This window comes from Asterias amurensis, chromosome 16, assembly GCF_032118995.1.
Source record: "Asterias amurensis chromosome 16, ASM3211899v1".
NCBI classification, from domain to species: domain Eukaryota; kingdom Metazoa; phylum Echinodermata; class Asteroidea; order Forcipulatida; family Asteriidae; genus Asterias; species Asterias amurensis.
This window is the reverse complement of record NC_092663.1, coordinates 126,760-145,010: the sequence shown is the minus strand read 5'-3', so window position 1 is coordinate 145,010 and position 18,251 is coordinate 126,760. Positions and strand designations below refer to the sequence as shown.

At 39.5% G+C, this 18,251-nt stretch overlaps 1 protein-coding gene and 1 long non-coding RNA gene across 3 annotated transcripts in view; one reads left to right on the top strand and one right to left on the bottom strand.

Annotated features, from left to right (window-relative positions):
• Positions 1-18,251, top strand: part of LOC139949245 (uncharacterized) — a 126,216-nt gene that overhangs the window by 29,988 nt on the left and 77,977 nt on the right. The window lies entirely within an intron of this gene.
• Positions 151-4,683, bottom strand: LOC139948833 (uncharacterized). 2 transcript variants are annotated; one of them, XM_071947171.1, is made up of 4 exons: positions 4,241-4,683; positions 3,364-3,471; positions 2,700-2,801; positions 151-1,752 (listed from the first exon to the last, which is right to left on the bottom strand). In XM_071947171.1, exons 1-4 carry the CDS (start codon positions 4,268-4,270, stop codon positions 1,414-1,416), a joined length of 579 nt encoding a protein of 192 aa, XP_071803272.1. In that variant the 5' UTR covers positions 4,271-4,683; the 3' UTR covers positions 151-1,413. The 2 variants fall into 2 exon arrangements, with proteins under 2 accessions (XP_071803272.1, XP_071803273.1); XM_071947172.1 differs by having other exon boundaries at positions 152-1,752; positions 4,225-4,679.

Here is an 18,251-nt window from a genome sequence, read left to right as displayed (position 1 = left end):
ATTGAGCAATGATTTGGGGTCAAATTGACCCGTTGTACTTTTGATTTTCTCTGTGCACAAAAATCCCGTACACTGTAAAACCCGGTGTTTAACTTCTGAACACATAGTTAAACGCAAATCTGTAACACTTTTTGAACACCTAAACGTGTATATGAATAAACACATGAACACATGTTTATAGTTGAACACAACGTTTATTTTTAAAACACATAGTATTTATATATAAACACACTAACATGTTTAACAATGATGTTTATAAACTAAACATGTCTTAAATGTAAACGTGCTTATGCGTTTAAGGGATACACACATTGACGCGTATATGGCTTGTAACACTTTTTGAACACATAAACGCGTTTATAAAAATGAGACATGTTTAAAAACTAAACACTCTTTTAAAATTCCCCAAGAATGTTCAATTTCAAAGGAACAAAATCAAGGAAACAAAACAGATGTTCATGTAAATAACTGTTTTTACACTTTTGAAAGATTTTGAGATTTGGTTTTTATAGCCTTTTTGTACAAGTTACTTTTTGCTTGTGTCTTATTAATAAATGATTTGGAGCAGTAACAAAATCATTGTTTTTTTTATAAGATGTGTAATCGGTGTTGTTTATCTAAATGTCAGGAAATTGGACCACAACCCTCAGCTGGCCATATTTATCCCAGTTCTTTCAAAACACTTCAGATTTAAATGAACTAATTATCATTTTTCTTAATCGATGCTATAACAAACATGTTACACTTTCTATTTTCCTGTGAATTAACCGGTTCCAATATTCCAACTATGGCAGACAATGCTTTTAAATAAAGTAAAACATTATTTCTAAACATACTGTAAGTTCTTCATCCAAAATTAACCACATGTAATTTTTGAGACCAATTTATTTTTGGTATGTCAGTAATGCGTCTTAAACAAAGCTAGAAATTTTGCAAAATAATACTTCATTACAGATATCATAGTTAATTGCACAGGAACTTACAGGCTTTTAAAATTTTACCATGTCAAAAAGAGTAAAAAGGGCAGACAATTGTAGGCTTTCTATTTATCGGTGAAATTTTGTTTAGCAAGAGTTCGTTTGTCTGATCAGTATCCCCCAAAAAGGGTTTTACTGAAATCTTGTCCAAATAAAATAATGTCCTCATATTGTGCATTTTGCAAAATAGAGCACCATTGTACTATTTTAAAAGTTCTCAAATGAAAACAAATCTTTGTATCATGAGCCACTCGGTAAACTGCCTTTTTCCATAATGTACTTGAACTCAAGACACTCAACTCGAAATGTACATATAAACAAAAGGCTCATAAGAACAATTTGCTATATAAAACCTTCTTGTAATAATGCCACTGTCATTACATTTGGGTGAAGGTTCAGTAAGTCTGACTGAATAATTCAACACAAACACAATACATTACTCAGACAGCTTTTTGCTCAGTACAGTGCTGAAAGATCTGTATTTTGCACTTTTCTTCCCATCGAAGGGTATGCCCCTCAGTAGGTGAGTCTGCAATATACCCAAAAGCTGAGAGTACATCTTGGGGTATTCCAGGTGAAACACATAGTACACTCCAAGCAAAGTTATAATGGCTGAAGTTACAGTTTTATCCGTGCTTGTGTGGCATCTAATGCTAACACCGTCTCCAGAGATGAAAATGCCTATTATGGCACCGCCCCTCTTTATTACCAAGATCCGTGGCGGTTCTAATTCAGCAGTTTTCAGGGCTGCTTCTACTTCACCATCAGGAATATCCTGAAAATTTAAAACAAAAAATAATCAATATTTTAATTGCATGCTGCCTTTTCATTTAACTAATAATTCTTATTGCACCGTCCATATCACACCTGCTCCTTTACACTGTTCCCACTTCGTATTGCACTATTTGAAGCTGCGCATTAATGCTTTTAAAACAAATCTTTATCACAATGCATGTGACATCACAGAGAACCAGCCATGTAAGCAAGTGGCCAGTTTTCGTAGGCATTCCTTAAGACTATCATTTTTAAAGAAAATAAATAATGTAAAATTATACAGGAATGCACAAAATGATTTTTTCAAACAGAATTATTAAAAAAAAATTATGAGGTGTATTAACATAAAACCATCTGTCTCTAATATTTCCCCTCTTGAAAAAACATAACTCTTATGACATGGACTGCCATGGGCCATGGTTAACAACAATCTACTTTAAATTTTGTTGTGCACATGTAAGGCAAATTCTAATGGGAGACTTTCAGACACCAGGGCCCAATTTCATAGAGCAAAAAAATTTCTTCCTTGATAAAAACAGGATTACCAACCAAATTTCCACGTGATTTTCAGCATTAGCAAACAACACCTGGATACCAGTAACAAGCAATATACAACACATGGAAATTTGGTTAGTAATCTTGTTTTTATCAAGGAAGAAATTTTATGCTAAGCAAATTGTTGTGCTTAGCAGCTCTATGAAATTGGGCCCGGGTGGCAGCAGACCTACTATATAAACAATATAAATGTCCATTGTTTACGCCATTCTGAACATACTGGTGATACTTCAAACAATGAAAAAGCCCAGTATGCTGCCACCCATCTTTCTCCAAAGTCTCCCATTAAAGAATCTTGGCACATGTACCTCTTCAAGGGGACAGCATAATAAATGAACAATTGTTAAAGTTCAGTCTAACTTTCAAGTCAAGAACTGCATAACATTTACAAACCTCTTTGATGGTAATGACAGACTTGCTCTTTGTCCCTTTCCCCTTCTCAAACCCTGTTGCTCTCTCTATGTAACGAATGATAGGTATACACCTCTCGGGTTCCTGTGTAGAGTTTCAGGGAGGAAAACCAAAACAAAACAATGTCAATACAAAATGGACACAAAAGACTGCAGAACAAAATAAAAATACATTTAGTTTTAAGGTTTAATGATTCTGCCGAGCTGTAGTGTTAGTCCAGGTGGGGGGAGGGGGGGGGGGGGTTGGATGACGATTTTTTTTTTTAGGTATTCATACAGTAATTCTACTTTTAAAAAAGACAACTTTGTTGAGAACCTTTGTGGTAGATAGCTACACTGTTTAAGAAGTGTTTGAGTAAAAGCCGAGCATAGGCCCATACTAGCAAATGTTTTTGTACAAATGGGCAGCGACCCAAAGCTAGACTGGACAAGTATAGCCTGGCCACTTTTCTGTGCAAAGAATCAGTGCTAATTTTTCAATGAGTATTCAGAGAAAGTGACTTAGATGGCTGCAGAATAGTGTGCAGATAAAATCAATTTAACTTTGCCTTATAAATTGGCTACACTGTAGGGGAGACAAATCAAAAATCAAGTTTCAGTAAAATATCATATTGTAAATATGATATAGTCTTAATTTTAGTGTGTACCTTGACTGATGCACCAATGATGCCTTCAACAGCACTCATGAACAACTCTGTCTTAGAAGTAATTGATTGGGACGATTCTCTGATGACCTTGAGGAAATCATGCATAATCTGGTGATAAAGTAAATAAATACATGTAGAGAAAATTACTAAAATAAAATCCTTTCTGGGTTTAAGTTTTTTGCTGTTTGCCGAAAACACTGTATAAAAACCTACAAGGTAAACAATGCAATTTCAAATGTAGAAATTAATGCAAGCAATCAATATAGGCCAACAGCCCAAAAATAAACAACTAGGCCTGAGGCCATGGGCTGGCCTTGGCCTCTGTTGCCTTGTGCCTGCCACCCTTGTTTGTGCCCCTTTTGCCTTTAAATGCTTTCTGCAAAAGTGTAATCTGTACACCTTTTAAAGATTTTAATACCCAGTCATTGGAAGTTGCTCATTGCATTGAAAAATGAAACTGAAGATGGTCTCTTAAGTCTAAGAAATTCCTGGCTAAGCTAAGCCTCACTACATAATACACTGTTCTAATCTGCCATGAACCATGCACAGCACACAAAATCCACCCACACAACACACTATACAAGTCTAACTATGAACGTGAGTTTAACTACAGTAGGCATACATGTACATGTACGTCATTTCGTCATACTCATAGTGTAGTCGTACTGTACTACTACTCTAGTAATAGTAGCCCGAGTAAAGCTTACATGCACACTTCATTGCACTGTCGTGTGCACAGAACCCTACGACAACGAGCCAACAAAATCACTAATACCAACGGCAACTAACGCATTACTAATTCATTTTACGGTTTCGAGGTTGACCTTGAAATATATAAAAACAAAATAAGCATGCTCAAACCTGTGACAAGTATTACTTGATCTGTAGAGAAACTGAGTGAGCTCATGGAGGCTGGACACCACGAACAATGGCGACTCCACACTTGTGGTCAGGCGGTTGAAAGGAGGTCAAGGTGCTATTGCGCATGCGTATATTTTTCCATGGAGAATTGCCCGCGAAAAATACTAAACGCGGCGTTTACGTTTCAAGCTGATTGTCAGCATTATGTTTATGTGGTTGTTTGGTGGAAAGAAAAGAACAAAAAAGCACCCTCAACCAAACTAATTAATATTAGCCAACGTCTATTATACACGAACTAACACATCCTTGACGTAATTATGTCCCGTGCAGCCTGAATTCAGCAAATGAAATACACACCCACACGATTACGACTGAACACGTGTTTATAATAGTGAATATAAATGCATAGTGTTTTAGTTATAAACTCTTTATGTGTTTATGTGTTTAACGTATAAACGCGTCATGCGTCACCGGTTTTACAGTGTAGGGAGGCTTGTTGAGATCGTTTCGGAGCACAGCCGCCTACTTTTAATTTTCGGTATCAAGAAGTGTGGAAGCCGCTCTAAAACTTTGAAATTTGAATTTAGGGAAATGTCAGAATGACGCAGGTACAAACTGCGTCTCTCTATCGTTTTTAGTTCCAGAATTATTCGAAAGCATTGCTGAAAGTTTTTATAAGTCCGGGCTTTTTTTCAACGCATAGTATTTGTTTTCTCCAATAATCACCACATGCCGTGTATATCATGCATTAAATGTCCCAAGTTTATGGGGTGTGTCGCGTCTACTCCCTGGCTTCTAGCGTCGCTTTAAAAATCCCCATAGCGCTAATTTTTGTACGAGAGGAAAGCCCTTGAAATTGTCCATCCAATGGTGCTAAACTTGTTTAGATTGAGCAATGATTTGGGGTAAAATGGACCCGTTGTACTTTTGATTTTCTCTGTGCACAAAAATCCCGTAGGGAGGCTTGTTGAGATCGTTTCGGAGCACAGCCGCCTACTTTTAATTTTCGGTATCAAGAAGTCTGGAAGCCGCTCTAAAACTTTGAAATTTGAATTTAGGGACATGTCAGAATGACGCAGGTACAAACTGCGTCTCTCTATCGTTTTTAGTTCCAGAATTATTCGAAAGCATTGCTGAAAGTTTTTATAAGTCCGGGCTTTTTTTCAACGCATAGTATTTGTTTTCTCCAATAATCACCACATGCCGTGTATATCATGCATTAACTGTCCCAAGTTTATGGGGTGTGTCGCGTCTACTCCCTGGCTTCTAGCGTCGCTTTAAAAATCCCCATAGCGCTAATTTTTGTACGAGAGGAAAGCCCTTGAAATTGTCCATCCAATGGTGCTAAACTTGTTTAGATTGAGCAATGATTTGGGGTAAAATGGACCCGTTGTACTTTTGATTTTCTCTGTGCACAAAAATCCCGTAGGGAGGCTTGTTGAGATCGTTTCGGAGCACAGCCGCCTACTTTTAATTTTCGGTATCAAGAAGTCTGGAAGCCGCTCTAAAACTTTGAAATTTGAATTTAGGGACATGTCAGAATGACGCAGGTACAAACTGCGTCTCTCTATCGTTTTTAGTTCCAGAATTATTCGAAAGCATTGCTGAAAGTTTTTATAAGTCCGGGCTTTTTTTCAACGCATAGTATTTGTTTTCTCCAATAATCACCACATGCCGTGTATATCATGCATTAACTGTCCCAAGTTTATGGGGTGTGTCGCGTCTACTCCCTGGCTTCTAGCGTCGCTTTAAAAATCCCCATAGCGCTAATTTTTGTACGAGAGGAAAGCCCTTGAAATTGTCCATCCAATGGTGCTAAACTTGTTTAGATTGAGCAATGATTTGGGGTCAAATTGACCCGTTGTACTTTTGATTTTCTCTGTGCACAAAAATCCCGTAGGGAGGCTTGTTGAGATCGTTTCGGAGCACAGCCGCCTACTTTTAATTTTCGGTATCAAGAAGTGTGGAAGCCGCTCTAAAACTTTGAAATTTGAATTTAGGGAATTGTCAGAATGACGCAGGTACAAACTGCGTCTCTCTATCGTTTTTAGTTCCAGAATTATTCGAAAGCATTGCTGAAAGTTTTTATAAGTCCGGGCTTTTTTTCAACGCATAGTATTTGTTTTCTCCAATAATCACCACATGCCGTGTATATCATGCATTAAATGTCCCAAGTTTATGGGGTGTGTCGCGTCTACTCCCTGGCTTCTAGCGTCGCTTTAAAAATCCCCATAGCGCTAATTTTTGTACGAGAGGAAAGCCCTTGAAATTGTCCATCCAATGGTGCTAAACTTGTTTAGATTGAGCAATGATTTGGGGTCAAATTGACCCGTTGTACTTTTGATTTTCTCTGTGCACAAAAATCCCGTAGGGAGGCTTGTTGAGATGGTTTCGGAGCACAGCCGCCTACTTTTAATTTTCGGTATCAAGAAGTGTGGAAGCCGCTCTAAAACTTTGAAATTTGAATTTAGGGAAATGTCAGAATGACGCAGGTACAAACTGCGTCTCTCTATCGTTTTTAGTTCCAGAATTATTCGAAAGCATTGCTGAAAGTTTTTATAAGTCCGGGCTTTTTTTCAACGCATAGTATTTGTTTTCTCCAATAATCACCACATGCCGTGTATATCATGCATTAAATGTCCCAAGTTTATGGGGTGTGTCGCGTCTACTCCCTGGCTTCTAGCGTCGCTTTAAAAATCCCCATAGCGCTAATTTTTGTACGAGAGGAAAGCCCTTGAAATTGTCCATCCAATGGTGCTAAACTTGTTTAGATTGAGCAATGATTTGGGGTAAAATGGACCCGTTGTACTTTTGATTTTCTCTGTGCACAAAAATCCCGTAGGGAGGCTTGTTGAGATCGTTTCGGAGCACAGCCGCCTACTTTTAATTTTCGGTATCAAGAAGTGTGGAAGCCGCTCTAAAACTTTGAAATTTGAATTTAGGGAAATGTCAGAATGACGCAGGTACAAACTGCGTCTCTCTATCGTTTTTAGTTCCAGAATTATTCGAAAGCATTGCTGAAAGTTTTTATAAGTCCGGGCTTTTTTTCAACGCATAGTATTTGTTTTCTCCAATAATCACCACATGCCGTGTATATCATGCATTAAATGTCCCAAGTTTATGAGGTGTGTCGCGTCTACTCCCTGGCTTCTAGCGTCGCTTTAAAATCCCCATAGCGCTAATTTTTGTACGAGAGGAAAGCCCTTGAAATTGTCCATCCAATGGTGCTAAACTTGTTTAGATTGAGCAATGATTTGGGGTCAAATTGACCCGTTGTACTTTTGATTTTCTCTGTGCACAAAAATCCCGTAGGGAGGCTTGTTGAGATCGTTTCGGAGCACAGCCGCCTACTTTTAATTTTCGGTATCAAGAAGTGTGGAAGCCGCTCTAAAACTTTGAAATTTGAATTTAGGGAAATGTCAGAATGACGCAGGTACAAACTGCGTCTCTCTATCGTTTTTAGTTCCAGAATTATTCGAAAGCATTGCTGAAAGTTTTTATAAGTCCGGGCTTTTTTTCAACGCATAGTATTTGTTTTCTCCAATAATCACCACATGCCGTGTATATCATGCATTAAATGTCCCAAGTTTATGGGGTGTGTCGCGTCTACTCCCTGGCTTCTAGCGTCGCTTTAAAAATCCCCATAGCGCTAATTTTTGTACGAGAGGAAAGCCCTTGAAATTGTCCATCCAATGGTGCTAAACTTGTTTAGATTGAGCAATGATTTGGGGTAAAATGGACCCGTTGTACTTTTGATTTTCTCTGTGCACAAAAATCCCGTAGGGAGGCTTGTTGAGATCGTTTCGGAGCACAGCCGCCTACTTTTAATTTTCGGTATCAAGAAGTCTGGAAGCCGCTCTAAAACTTTGAAATTTGAATTTAGGGACATGTCAGAATGACGCAGGTACAAACTGCGTCTCTCTATCGTTTTTAGTTCCAGAATTATTCGAAAGCATTGCTGAAAGTTTTTATAAGTCCGGGCTTTTTTTCAACGCATAGTATTTGTTTTCTCCAATAATCACCACATGCCGTGTATATCATGCATTAACTGTCCCAAGTTTATGGGGTGTGTCGCGTCTACTCCCTGGCTTCTAGCGTCGCTTTAAAAATCCCCATAGCGCTAATTTTTGTACGAGAGGAAAGCCCTTGAAATTGTCCATCCAATGGTGCTAAACTTGTTTAGATTGAGCAATGATTTGGGGTCAAATTGACCCGTTGTACTTTTGATTTTCTCTGTGCACAAAAATCCCGTAGGGAGGCTTGTTGAGATCGTTTCGGAGCACAGCCGCCTACTTTTAATTTTCGGTATCAAGAAGTGTGGAAGCCGCTCTAAAACTTTGAAATTTGAATTTAGGGAATTGTCAGAATGACGCAGGTACAAACTGCGTCTCTCTATCGTTTTTAGTTCCAGAATTATTCGAAAGCATTGCTGAAAGTTTTTATAAGTCCGGGCTTTTTTTCAACGCATAGTATTTGTTTTCTCCAATAATCACCACATGCCGTGTATATCATGCATTAAATGTCCCAAGTTTATGGGGTGTGTCGCGTCTACTCCCTGGCTTCTAGCGTCGCTTTAAAAATCCCCATAGCGCTAATTTTTGTACGAGAGGAAAGCCCTTGAAATTGTCCATCCAATGGTGCTAAACTTGTTTAGATTGAGCAATGATTTGGGGTCAAATTGACCCGTTGTACTTTTGATTTTCTCTGTGCACAAAAATCCCGTAGGGAGGCTTGTTGAGATGGTTTCGGAGCACAGCCGCCTACTTTTAATTTTCGGTATCAAGAAGTGTGGAAGCCGCTCTAAAACTTTGAAATTTGAATTTAGGGAAATGTCAGAATGACGCAGGTACAAACTGCGTCTCTCTATCGTTTTTAGTTCCAGAATTATTCGAAAGCATTGCTGAAAGTTTTTATAAGTCCGGGCTTTTTTTCAACGCATAGTATTTGTTTTCTTCAATAATCACCACATGCCGTGTATATCATGCATTAAATGTCCCAAGTTTATGGGGTGTGTCGCGTCTACTCCCTGGCTTCTAGCGTCGCTTTAAAAATCCCCATAGCGCTAATTTTTATACGAGAGGAAAGCCCTTGAAATTGTCCATCCAATGGTGCTAAACTTGTTTAGATTGAGCAATGATTTGGGGTCAAATTGACCCGTTGTACTTTTGATTTTCTCTGTGCACAAAAATCCCGTAGGGAGGCTTGTTGAGATCGTTTCGGAGCACAGCCGCCTACTTTTAATTTTCGGTATCAAGAAGTGTGGAAGCCGCTCTAAAACTTTGAAATTTGAATTTAGGGAAATGTCAGAATGACGCAGGTACAAACTGCGTCTCTCTATCGTTTTTAGTTCCAGAATTATTCGAAAGCATTGCTGAAAGTTTTTATAAGTCCGGGCTTTTTTTCAACGCATAGTATTTGTTTTCTCCAATAATCACCACATGCCGTGTATATCATGCATTAAATGTCCCAAGTTTATGGGGTGTGTCGCGTCTACTCCCTGGCTTCTAGCGTCGCTTTAAAAATCCCCATAGCGCTAATTTTTGTACGAGAGGAAAGCCCTTGAAATTGTCCATCCAATGGTGCTAAACTTGTTTAGATTGAGCAATGATTTGGGGTAAAATGGACCCGTTGTACTTTTGATTTTCTCTGTGCACAAAAATCCCGTAGGGAGGCTTGTTGAGATCGTTTCGGAGCACAGCCGCCTACTTTTAATTTTCGGTATCAAGAAGTCTGGAAGCCGCTCTAAAACTTTGAAATTTGAATTTAGGGACATGTCAGAATGACGCAGGTACAAACTGCGTCTCTCTATCGTTTTTAGTTCCAGAATTATTCGAAAGCATTGCTGAAAGTTTTTATAAGTCCGGGCTTTTTTTCAACGCATAGTATTTGTTTTCTCCAATAATCACCACATGCCGTGTATATCATGCATTAAATGTCCCAAGTTTATGGGGTGTGTCGCGTCTACTCCCTGGCTTCTAGCGTCGCTTTAAAAATCCCCATAGCGCTAATTTTTGTACGAGAGGAAAGCCCTTGAAATTGTCCATCCAATGGTGCTAAACTTGTTTAGATTGAGCAATGATTTGGGGTCAAATTGACCCGTTGTACTTTTGATTTTCTCTGTGCACAAAAATCCCGTAGGGAGGCTTGTTGAGATCGTTTCGGAGCACAGCCGCCTACTTTTAATTTTCGGTATCAAGAAGTGTGGAAGCCGCTCTAAAACTTTGAAATTTGAATTTAGGGAATTGTCAGAATGACGCAGGTACAAACTGCGTCTCTCTATCGTTTTTAGTTCCAGAATTATTCGAAAGCATTGCTGAAAGTTTTTATAAGTCCGGGCTTTTTTTCAACGCATAGTATTTGTTTTCTCCAATAATCACCACATGCCGTGTATATCATGCATTAAATGTCCCAAGTTTATGGGGTGTGTCGCGTCTACTCCCTGGCTTCTAGCGTCGCTTTAAAAATCCCCATAGCGCTAATTTTTGTACGAGAGGAAAGCCCTTGAAATTGTCCATCCAATGGTGCTAAACTTGTTTAGATTGAGCAATGATTTGGGGTCAAATTGACCCGTTGTACTTTTGATTTTCTCTGTGCACAAAAATCCCGTAGGGAGGCTTGTTGAGATCGTTTCGGAGCACAGCCGCCTACTTTTAATTTTCGGTATCAAGAAGTGTGGAAGCCGCTCTAAAACTTTGAAATTTGAATTTAGGGAAATGTCAGAATGACGCAGGTACAAACTGCGTCTCTCTATCGTTTTTAGTTCCAGAATTATTCGAAAGCATTGCTGAAAGTTTTTATAAGTCCGGGCTTTTTTTCAACGCATAGTATTTGTTTTCTCCAATAATCACCACATGCCGTGTATATCATGCATTAAATGTCCCAAGTTTATGGGGTGTGTCGCGTCTACTCCCTGGCTTCTAGCGTCGCTTTAAAAATCCCCATAGCGCTAATTTTTGTACGAGAGGAAAGCCCTTGAAATTGTCCATCCAATGGTGCTAAACTTGTTTAGATTGAGCAATGATTTGGGGTCAAATTGACCCGTTGTACTTTTGATTTTCTCTGTGCACAAAAATCCCGTAGGGAGGCTTGTTGAGATCGTTTCGGAGCACAGCCGCCTACTTTTAATTTTCGGTATCAAGAAGTGTGGAAGCCGCTCTAAAACTTTGAAATTTGAATTTAGGGAAATGTCAGAATGACGCAGGTACAAACTGCGTCTCTCTATCGTTTTTAGTTCCAGAATTATTCGAAAGCATTGCTGAAAGTTTTTATAAGTCCGGGCTTTTTTTCAACGCATAGTATTTGTTTTCTCCAATAATCACCACATGCCGTGTATATCATGCATTAAATGTCCCAAGTTTATGGGGTGTGTCGCGTCTACTCCCTGGCTTCTAGCGTCGCTTTAAAAATCCCCATAGCGCTAATTTTTGTACGAGAGGAAAGCCCTTGAAATTGTCCATCCAATGGTGCTAAACTTGTTTAGATTGAGCAATGATTTGGGGTAAAATGGACCCGTTGTACTTTTGATTTTCTCTGTGCACAAAAATCCCGTAGGGAGGCTTGTTGAGATCGTTTCGGAGCACAGCCGCCTACTTTTAATTTTCGGTATCAAGAAGTCTGGAAGCCGCTCTAAAACTTTGAAATTTGAATTTAGGGAAATGTCAGAATGACGCAGGTACAAACTGCGTCTCTCTATCGTTTTTAGTTCCAGAATTATTCGAAAGCATTGCTGAAAGTTTTTATAAGTCCGGGCTTTTTTTCAACGCATAGTATTTGTTTTCTCCAATAATCACCACATGCCGTGTATATCATGCATTAAATGTCCCAAGTTTATGGGGTGTGTCGCGTCTACTCCCTGGCTTCTAGCGTCGCTTTAAAAATCCCCATAGCGCTAATTTTTGTACGAGAGGAAAGCCCTTGAAATTGTCCATCCAATGGTGCTAAACTTGTTTAGATTGAGCAATGATTTGGGGTCAAATTGACCCGTTGTACTTTTGATTTTCTCTGTGCACAAAAATCCCGTAGGGAGGCTTGTTGAGATCGTTTCGGAGCACAGCCGCCTACTTTTAATTTTCGGTATCAAGAAGTGTGGAAGCCGCTCTAAAACTTTGAAATTTGAATTTAGGGAAATGTCAGAATGACGCAGGTACAAACTGCGTCTCTCTATCGTTTTTAGTTCCAGAATTATTCGAAAGCATTGCTGAAAGTTTTTATAAGTCCGGGCTTTTTTTCAACGCATAGTATTTGTTTTCTCCAATAATCACCACATGCCGTGTATATCATGCATTAAATGTCCCAAGTTTATGGGGTGTGTCGCGTCTACTCCCTGGCTTCTAGCGTCGCTTTAAAAATCCCCATAGCGCTAATTTTTATACGAGAGGAAAGCCCTTGAAATTGTCCATCCAATGGTGCTAAACTTGTTTAGATTGAGCAATGATTTGGGGTCAAATTGACCCGTTGTACTTTTGATTTTCTCTGTGCACAAAAATCCCGTAGGGAGGCTTGTTGAGATCGTTTCGGAGCACAGCCGCCTACTTTTAATTTTCGGTATCAAGAAGTGTGGAAGCCGCTCTAAAACTTTGAAATTTGAATTTAGGGACATGTCAGAATGACGCAGGTACAAACTGCGTCTCTCTATCGTTTTTAGTTCCAGAATTATTCGAAAGCATTGCTGAAAGTTTTTATAAGTCCGGGCTTTTTTTCAACGCATAGTATTTGTTTTCTCCAATAATCACCACATGCCGTGTATATCATGCATTAAATGTCCCAAGTTTATGGGGTGTGTCGCGTCTACTCCCTGGCTTCTAGCGTCGCTTTAAAAATCCCCATAGCGCTAATTTTTGTACGAGAGGAAAGCCCTTGAAATTGTCCATCCAATGGTGCTAAACTTGTTTAGATTGAGCAATGATTTGGGGTCAAATTGACCCGTTGTACTTTTGATTTTCTCTGTGCACAAAAATCCCGTAGGGAGGCTTGTTGAGATCGTTTCGGAGCACAGCCGCCTACTTTTAATTTTCGGTATCAAGAAGTGTGGAAGCCGCTCTAAAACTTTGAAATTTGAATTTAGGGAAATGTCAGAATGACGCAGGTACAAACTGCGTCTCTCTATCGTTTTTAGTTCCAGAATTATTCGAAAGCATTGCTGAAAGTTTTTATAAGTCCGGGCTTTTTTTCAACGCATAGTATTTGTTTTCTCCAATAATCACCACATGCCGTGTATATCATGCATTAAATGTCCCAAGTTTATGGGGTGTGTCGCGTCTACTCCCTGGCTTCTAGCGTCGCTTTAAAAATCCCCATAGCGCTAATTTTTATACGAGAGGAAAGCCCTTGAAATTGTCCATCCAATGGTGCTAAACTTGTTTAGATTGAGCAATGATTTGGGGTCAAATTGACCCGTTGTACTTTTGATTTTCTCTGTGCACAAAAATCCCGTAGGGAGGCTTGTTGAGATCGTTTCGGAGCACAGCCGCCTACTTTTAATTTTCGGTATCAAGAAGTGTGGAAGCCGCTCTAAAACTTTGAAATTTGAATTTAGGGAAATGTCAGAATGACGCAGGTACAAACTGCGTCTCTCTATCGTTTTTAGTTCCAGAATTATTCGAAAGCATTGCTGAAAGTTTTTATAAGTCCGGGCTTTTTTTCAACGCATAGTATTTGTTTTCTCCAATAATCACCACATGCCGTGTATATCATGCATTAAATGTCCCAAGTTTATGGGGTGTGTCGCGTCTACTCCCTGGCTTCTAGCGTCGCTTTAAAAATCCCCATAGCGCTAATTTTTGTACGAGAGGAAAGCCCTTGAAATTGTCCATCCAATGGTGCTAAACTTGTTTAGATTGAGCAATGATTTGGGGTAAAATGGACCCGTTGTACTTTTGATTTTCTCTGTGCACAAAAATCCCGTAGGGAGGCTTGTTGAGATCGTTTCGGAGCACAGCCGCCTACTTTTAATTTTCGGTATCAAGAAGTCTGGAAGCCGCTCTAAAACTTTGAAATTTGAATTTAGGGAAATGTCAGAATGACGCAGGTACAAACTGCGTCTCTCTATCGTTTTTAGTTCCAGAATTATTCGAAAGCATTGCTGAAAGTTTTTATAAGTCCGGGCTTTTTTTCAACGCATAGTATTTGTTTTCTCCAATAATCACCACATGCCGTGTATATCATGCATTAAATGTCCCAAGTTTATGGGGTGTGTCGCGTCTACTCCCTGGCTTCTAGCGTCGCTTTAAAAATCCCCATAGCGCTAATTTTTGTACGAGAGGAAAGCCCTTGAAATTGTCCATCCAATGGTGCTAAACTTGTTTAGATTGAGCAATGATTTGGGGTCAAATTGACCCGTTGTACTTTTGATTTTCTCTGTGCACAAAAATCCCGTAGGGAGGCTTGTTGAGATCGTTTCGGAGCACAGCCGCCTACTTTTAATTTCGGTATCAAGAAGTGTGGAAGCCGCTCTAAAACTTTGAAATTTGAATTTAGGGAAATGTCAGAATGACGCAGGTACAAACTGCGTCTCTCTATCGTTTTTAGTTCCAGAATTATTCGAAAGCATTGCTGAAAGTTTTTATAAGTCCGGGCTTTTTTTCAACGCATAGTATTTGTTTTCTTCAATAATCACCACATGCCGTGTATATCATGCATTAAATGTCCCAAGTTTATGGGGTGTGTCGCGTCTACTCCCTGGCTTCTAGCGTCGCTTTAAAAATCCCCATAGCGCTAATTTTTGTACGAGAGGAAAGCCCTTGAAATTGTCCATCCAATGGTGCTAAACTTGTTTAGATTGAGCAATGATTTGGGGTAAAATGGACCCGTTGTACTTTTGATTTTCTCTGTGCACAAAAATCCCGTAGGGAGGCTTGTTGAGATCGTTTCGGAGCACAGCCGCCTACTTTTAATTTTCGGTATCAAGAAGTGTGGAAGCCGCTCTAAAACTTTGAAATTTGAATTTAGGGAAATGTCAGAATGACGCAGGTACAAACTGCGTCTCTCTATCGTTTTTAGTTCCAGAATTATTCGAAAGCATTGCTGAAAGTTTTTATAAGTCCGGGCTTTTTTTCAACGCATAGTATTTGTTTTCTCCAATAATCACCACATGCCGTGTATATCATGCATTAAATGTCCCAAGTTTATGGGGTGTGTCGCGTCTACTCCCTGGCTTCTAGCGTCGCTTTAAAAATCCCCATAGCGCTAATTTTTGTACGAGAGGAAAGCCCTTGAAATTGTCCATCCAATGGTGCTAAACTTGTTTAGATTGAGCAATGATTTGGGGTCAAATTGACCCGTTGTACTTTTGATTTTCTCTGTGCACAAAAATCCCGTAGGGAGGCTTGTTGAGATCGTTTCGGAGCACAGCCGCCTACTTTTAATTTTCGGTATCAAGAAGTGTGGAAGCCGCTCTAAAACTTTGAAATTTGAATTTAGGGAAATGTCAGAATGACGCAGGTACAAACTGCGTCTCTCTATCGTTTTTAGTTCCAGAATTATTCGAAAGCATTGCTGAAAGTTTTTATAAGTCCGGGCTTTTTTTCAACGCATAGTATTTGTTTTCTCCAATAATCACCACATGCCGTGTATATCATGCATTAAATGTCCCAAGTTTATGGGGTGTGTCGCGTCTACTCCCTGGCTTCTAGCGTCGCTTTAAAAATCCCCATAGCGCTAATTTTTGTACGAGAGGAAAGCCCTTGAAATTGTCCATCCAATGGTGCTAAACTTGTTTAGATTGAGCAATGATTTGGGGTCAAATTGACCCGTTGTACTTTTGATTTTCTCTGTGCACAAAAATCCCGTAGGGAGGCTTGTTGAGATCGTTTCGGAGCACAGCCGCCTACTTTTAATTTTCGGTATCAAGAAGTGTGGAAGCCGCTCTAAAACTTTGAAATTTGAATTTAGGGAAATGTCAGAATGACGCAGGTACAAACTGCGTCTCTCTATCGTTTTTAGTTCCAGAATTATTCGAAAGCATTGCTGAAAGTTTTTATAAGTCCGGGCTTTTTTTCAACGCATAGTATTTGTTTTCTCCAATAATCACCACATGCCGTGTATATCATGCATTAAATGTCCCAAGTTTATGGGGTGTGTCGCGTCTACTCCCTGGCTTCTAGCGTCGCTTTAAAAATCCCCATAGCGCTAATTTTTGTACGAGAGGAAAGCCCTTGAAATTGTCCATCCAATGGTGCTAAACTTGTTTAGATTGAGCAATGATTTGGGGTAAAATGGACCCGTTGTACTTTTGATTTTCTCTGTGCACAAAAATCCCGTAGGGAGGCTTGTTGAGATCGTTTCGGAGCACAGCCGCCTACTTTTAATTTTCGGTATCAAGAAGTCTGGAAGCCGCTCTAAAACTTTGAAATTTGAATTTAGGGAAATGTCAGAATGACGCAGGTACAAACTGCGTCTCTCTATCGTTTTTAGTTCCAGAATTATTCGAAAGCATTGCTGAAAGTTTTTATAAGTCCGGGCTTTTTTTCAACGCATAGTATTTGTTTTCTCCAATAATCACCACATGCCGTGTATATCATGCATTAAATGTCCCAAGTTTATGGGGTGTGTCGCGTCTACTCCCTGGCTTCTAGCGTCGCTTTAAAAATCCCCATAGCGCTAATTTTTGTACGAGAGGAAAGCCCTTGAAATTGTCCATCCAATGGTGCTAAACTTGTTTAGATTGAGCAATGATTTGGGGTCAAATTGACCCGTTGTACTTTTGATTTTCTCTGTGCACAAAAATCCCGTAGGGAGGCTTGTTGAGATCGTTTCGGAGCACAGCCGCCTACTTTTAATTTTCGGTATCAAGAAGTGTGGAAGCCGCTCTAAAACTTTGAAATTTGAATTTAGGGAAATGTCAGAATGACGCAGGTACAAACTGCGTCTCTCTATCGTTTTTAGTTCCAGAATTATTCGAAAGCATTGCTGAAAGTTTTTATAAGTCCGGGCTTTTTTTCAACGCATAGTATTTGTTTTCTCCAATAATCACCACATGCCGTGTATATCATGCATTAAATGTCCCAAGTTTATGGGGTGTGTCGCGTCTACTCCCTGGCTTCTAGCGTCGCTTTAAAAATCCCCATAGCGCTAATTTTTATACGAGAGGAAAGCCCTTGAAATTGTCCATCCAATGGTGCTAAACTTGTTTAGATTGAGCAATGATTTGGGGTCAAATTGACCCGTTGTACTTTTGATTTTCTCTGTGCACAAAAATCCCGTAGGGAGGCTTGTTGAGATCGTTTCGGAGCACAGCCGCCTACTTTTAATTTTCGGTATCAAGAAGTGTGGAAGCCGCTCTAAAACTTTGAAATTTGAATTTAGGGAAATGTCAGAATGACGCAGGTACAAACTGCGTCTCTCTATCGTTTTTAGTTCCAGAATTATTCGAAAGCATTGCTGAAAGTTTTTATAAGTCCGGGCTTTTTTTCAACGCATAGTATTTGTTTTCTCCAATAATCACCACATGCCGTGTATATCATGCATTAAATGTCCCAAGTTTATGGGGTGTGTCGCGTCTACTCCCTGGCTTCTAGCGTCGCTTTAAAAATCCCCATAGCGCTAATTTTTGTACGAGAGGAAAGCCCTTGAAATTGTCCATCCAATGGTGCTAAACTTGTTTAGATTGAGCAATGATTTGGGGTAAAATGGACCCGTTGTACTTTTGATTTTCTCTGTGCACAAAAATCCCGTAGGGAGGCTTGTTGAGATCGTTTCGGAGCACAGCCGCCTACTTTTAATTTTCGGTATCAAGAAGTGTGGAAGCCGCTCTAAAACTTTGAAATTTGAATTTAGGGAAATGTCAGAATGACGCAGGTACAAACTGCGTCTCTCTATCGTTTTTAGTTCCAGAATTATTCGAAAGCATTGCTGAAAGTTTTTATAAGTCCGGGCTTTTTTTCAACGCATAGTATTTGTTTTCTCCAATAATCACCACATGCCGTGTATATCATGCATTAAATGTCCCAAGTTTATGGGGTGTGTCGCGTCTACTCCCTGGCTTCTAGCGTCGCTTTAAAAATCCCCATAGCGCTAATTTTTGTACGAGA

Coding starts and splice junctions, on each gene's coding strand:
- LOC139948833 (XM_071947171.1), bottom strand. CDS start 4,270: ATGAGCTCACTCAGTTTCTCTACAGATCAA. Junction 3,472..4,240: donor TCAGTTTCTCTACAGATCAA/GTAATACTTGTC, acceptor CTTTATCACCAG/ATTATGCATGATTTCCTCAA. Junction 1,753..2,699: donor CTGTCATTACCATCAAAGAG/GTTTGTAAATGT, acceptor TTAAATTTTCAG/GATATTCCTGATGGTGAAGT.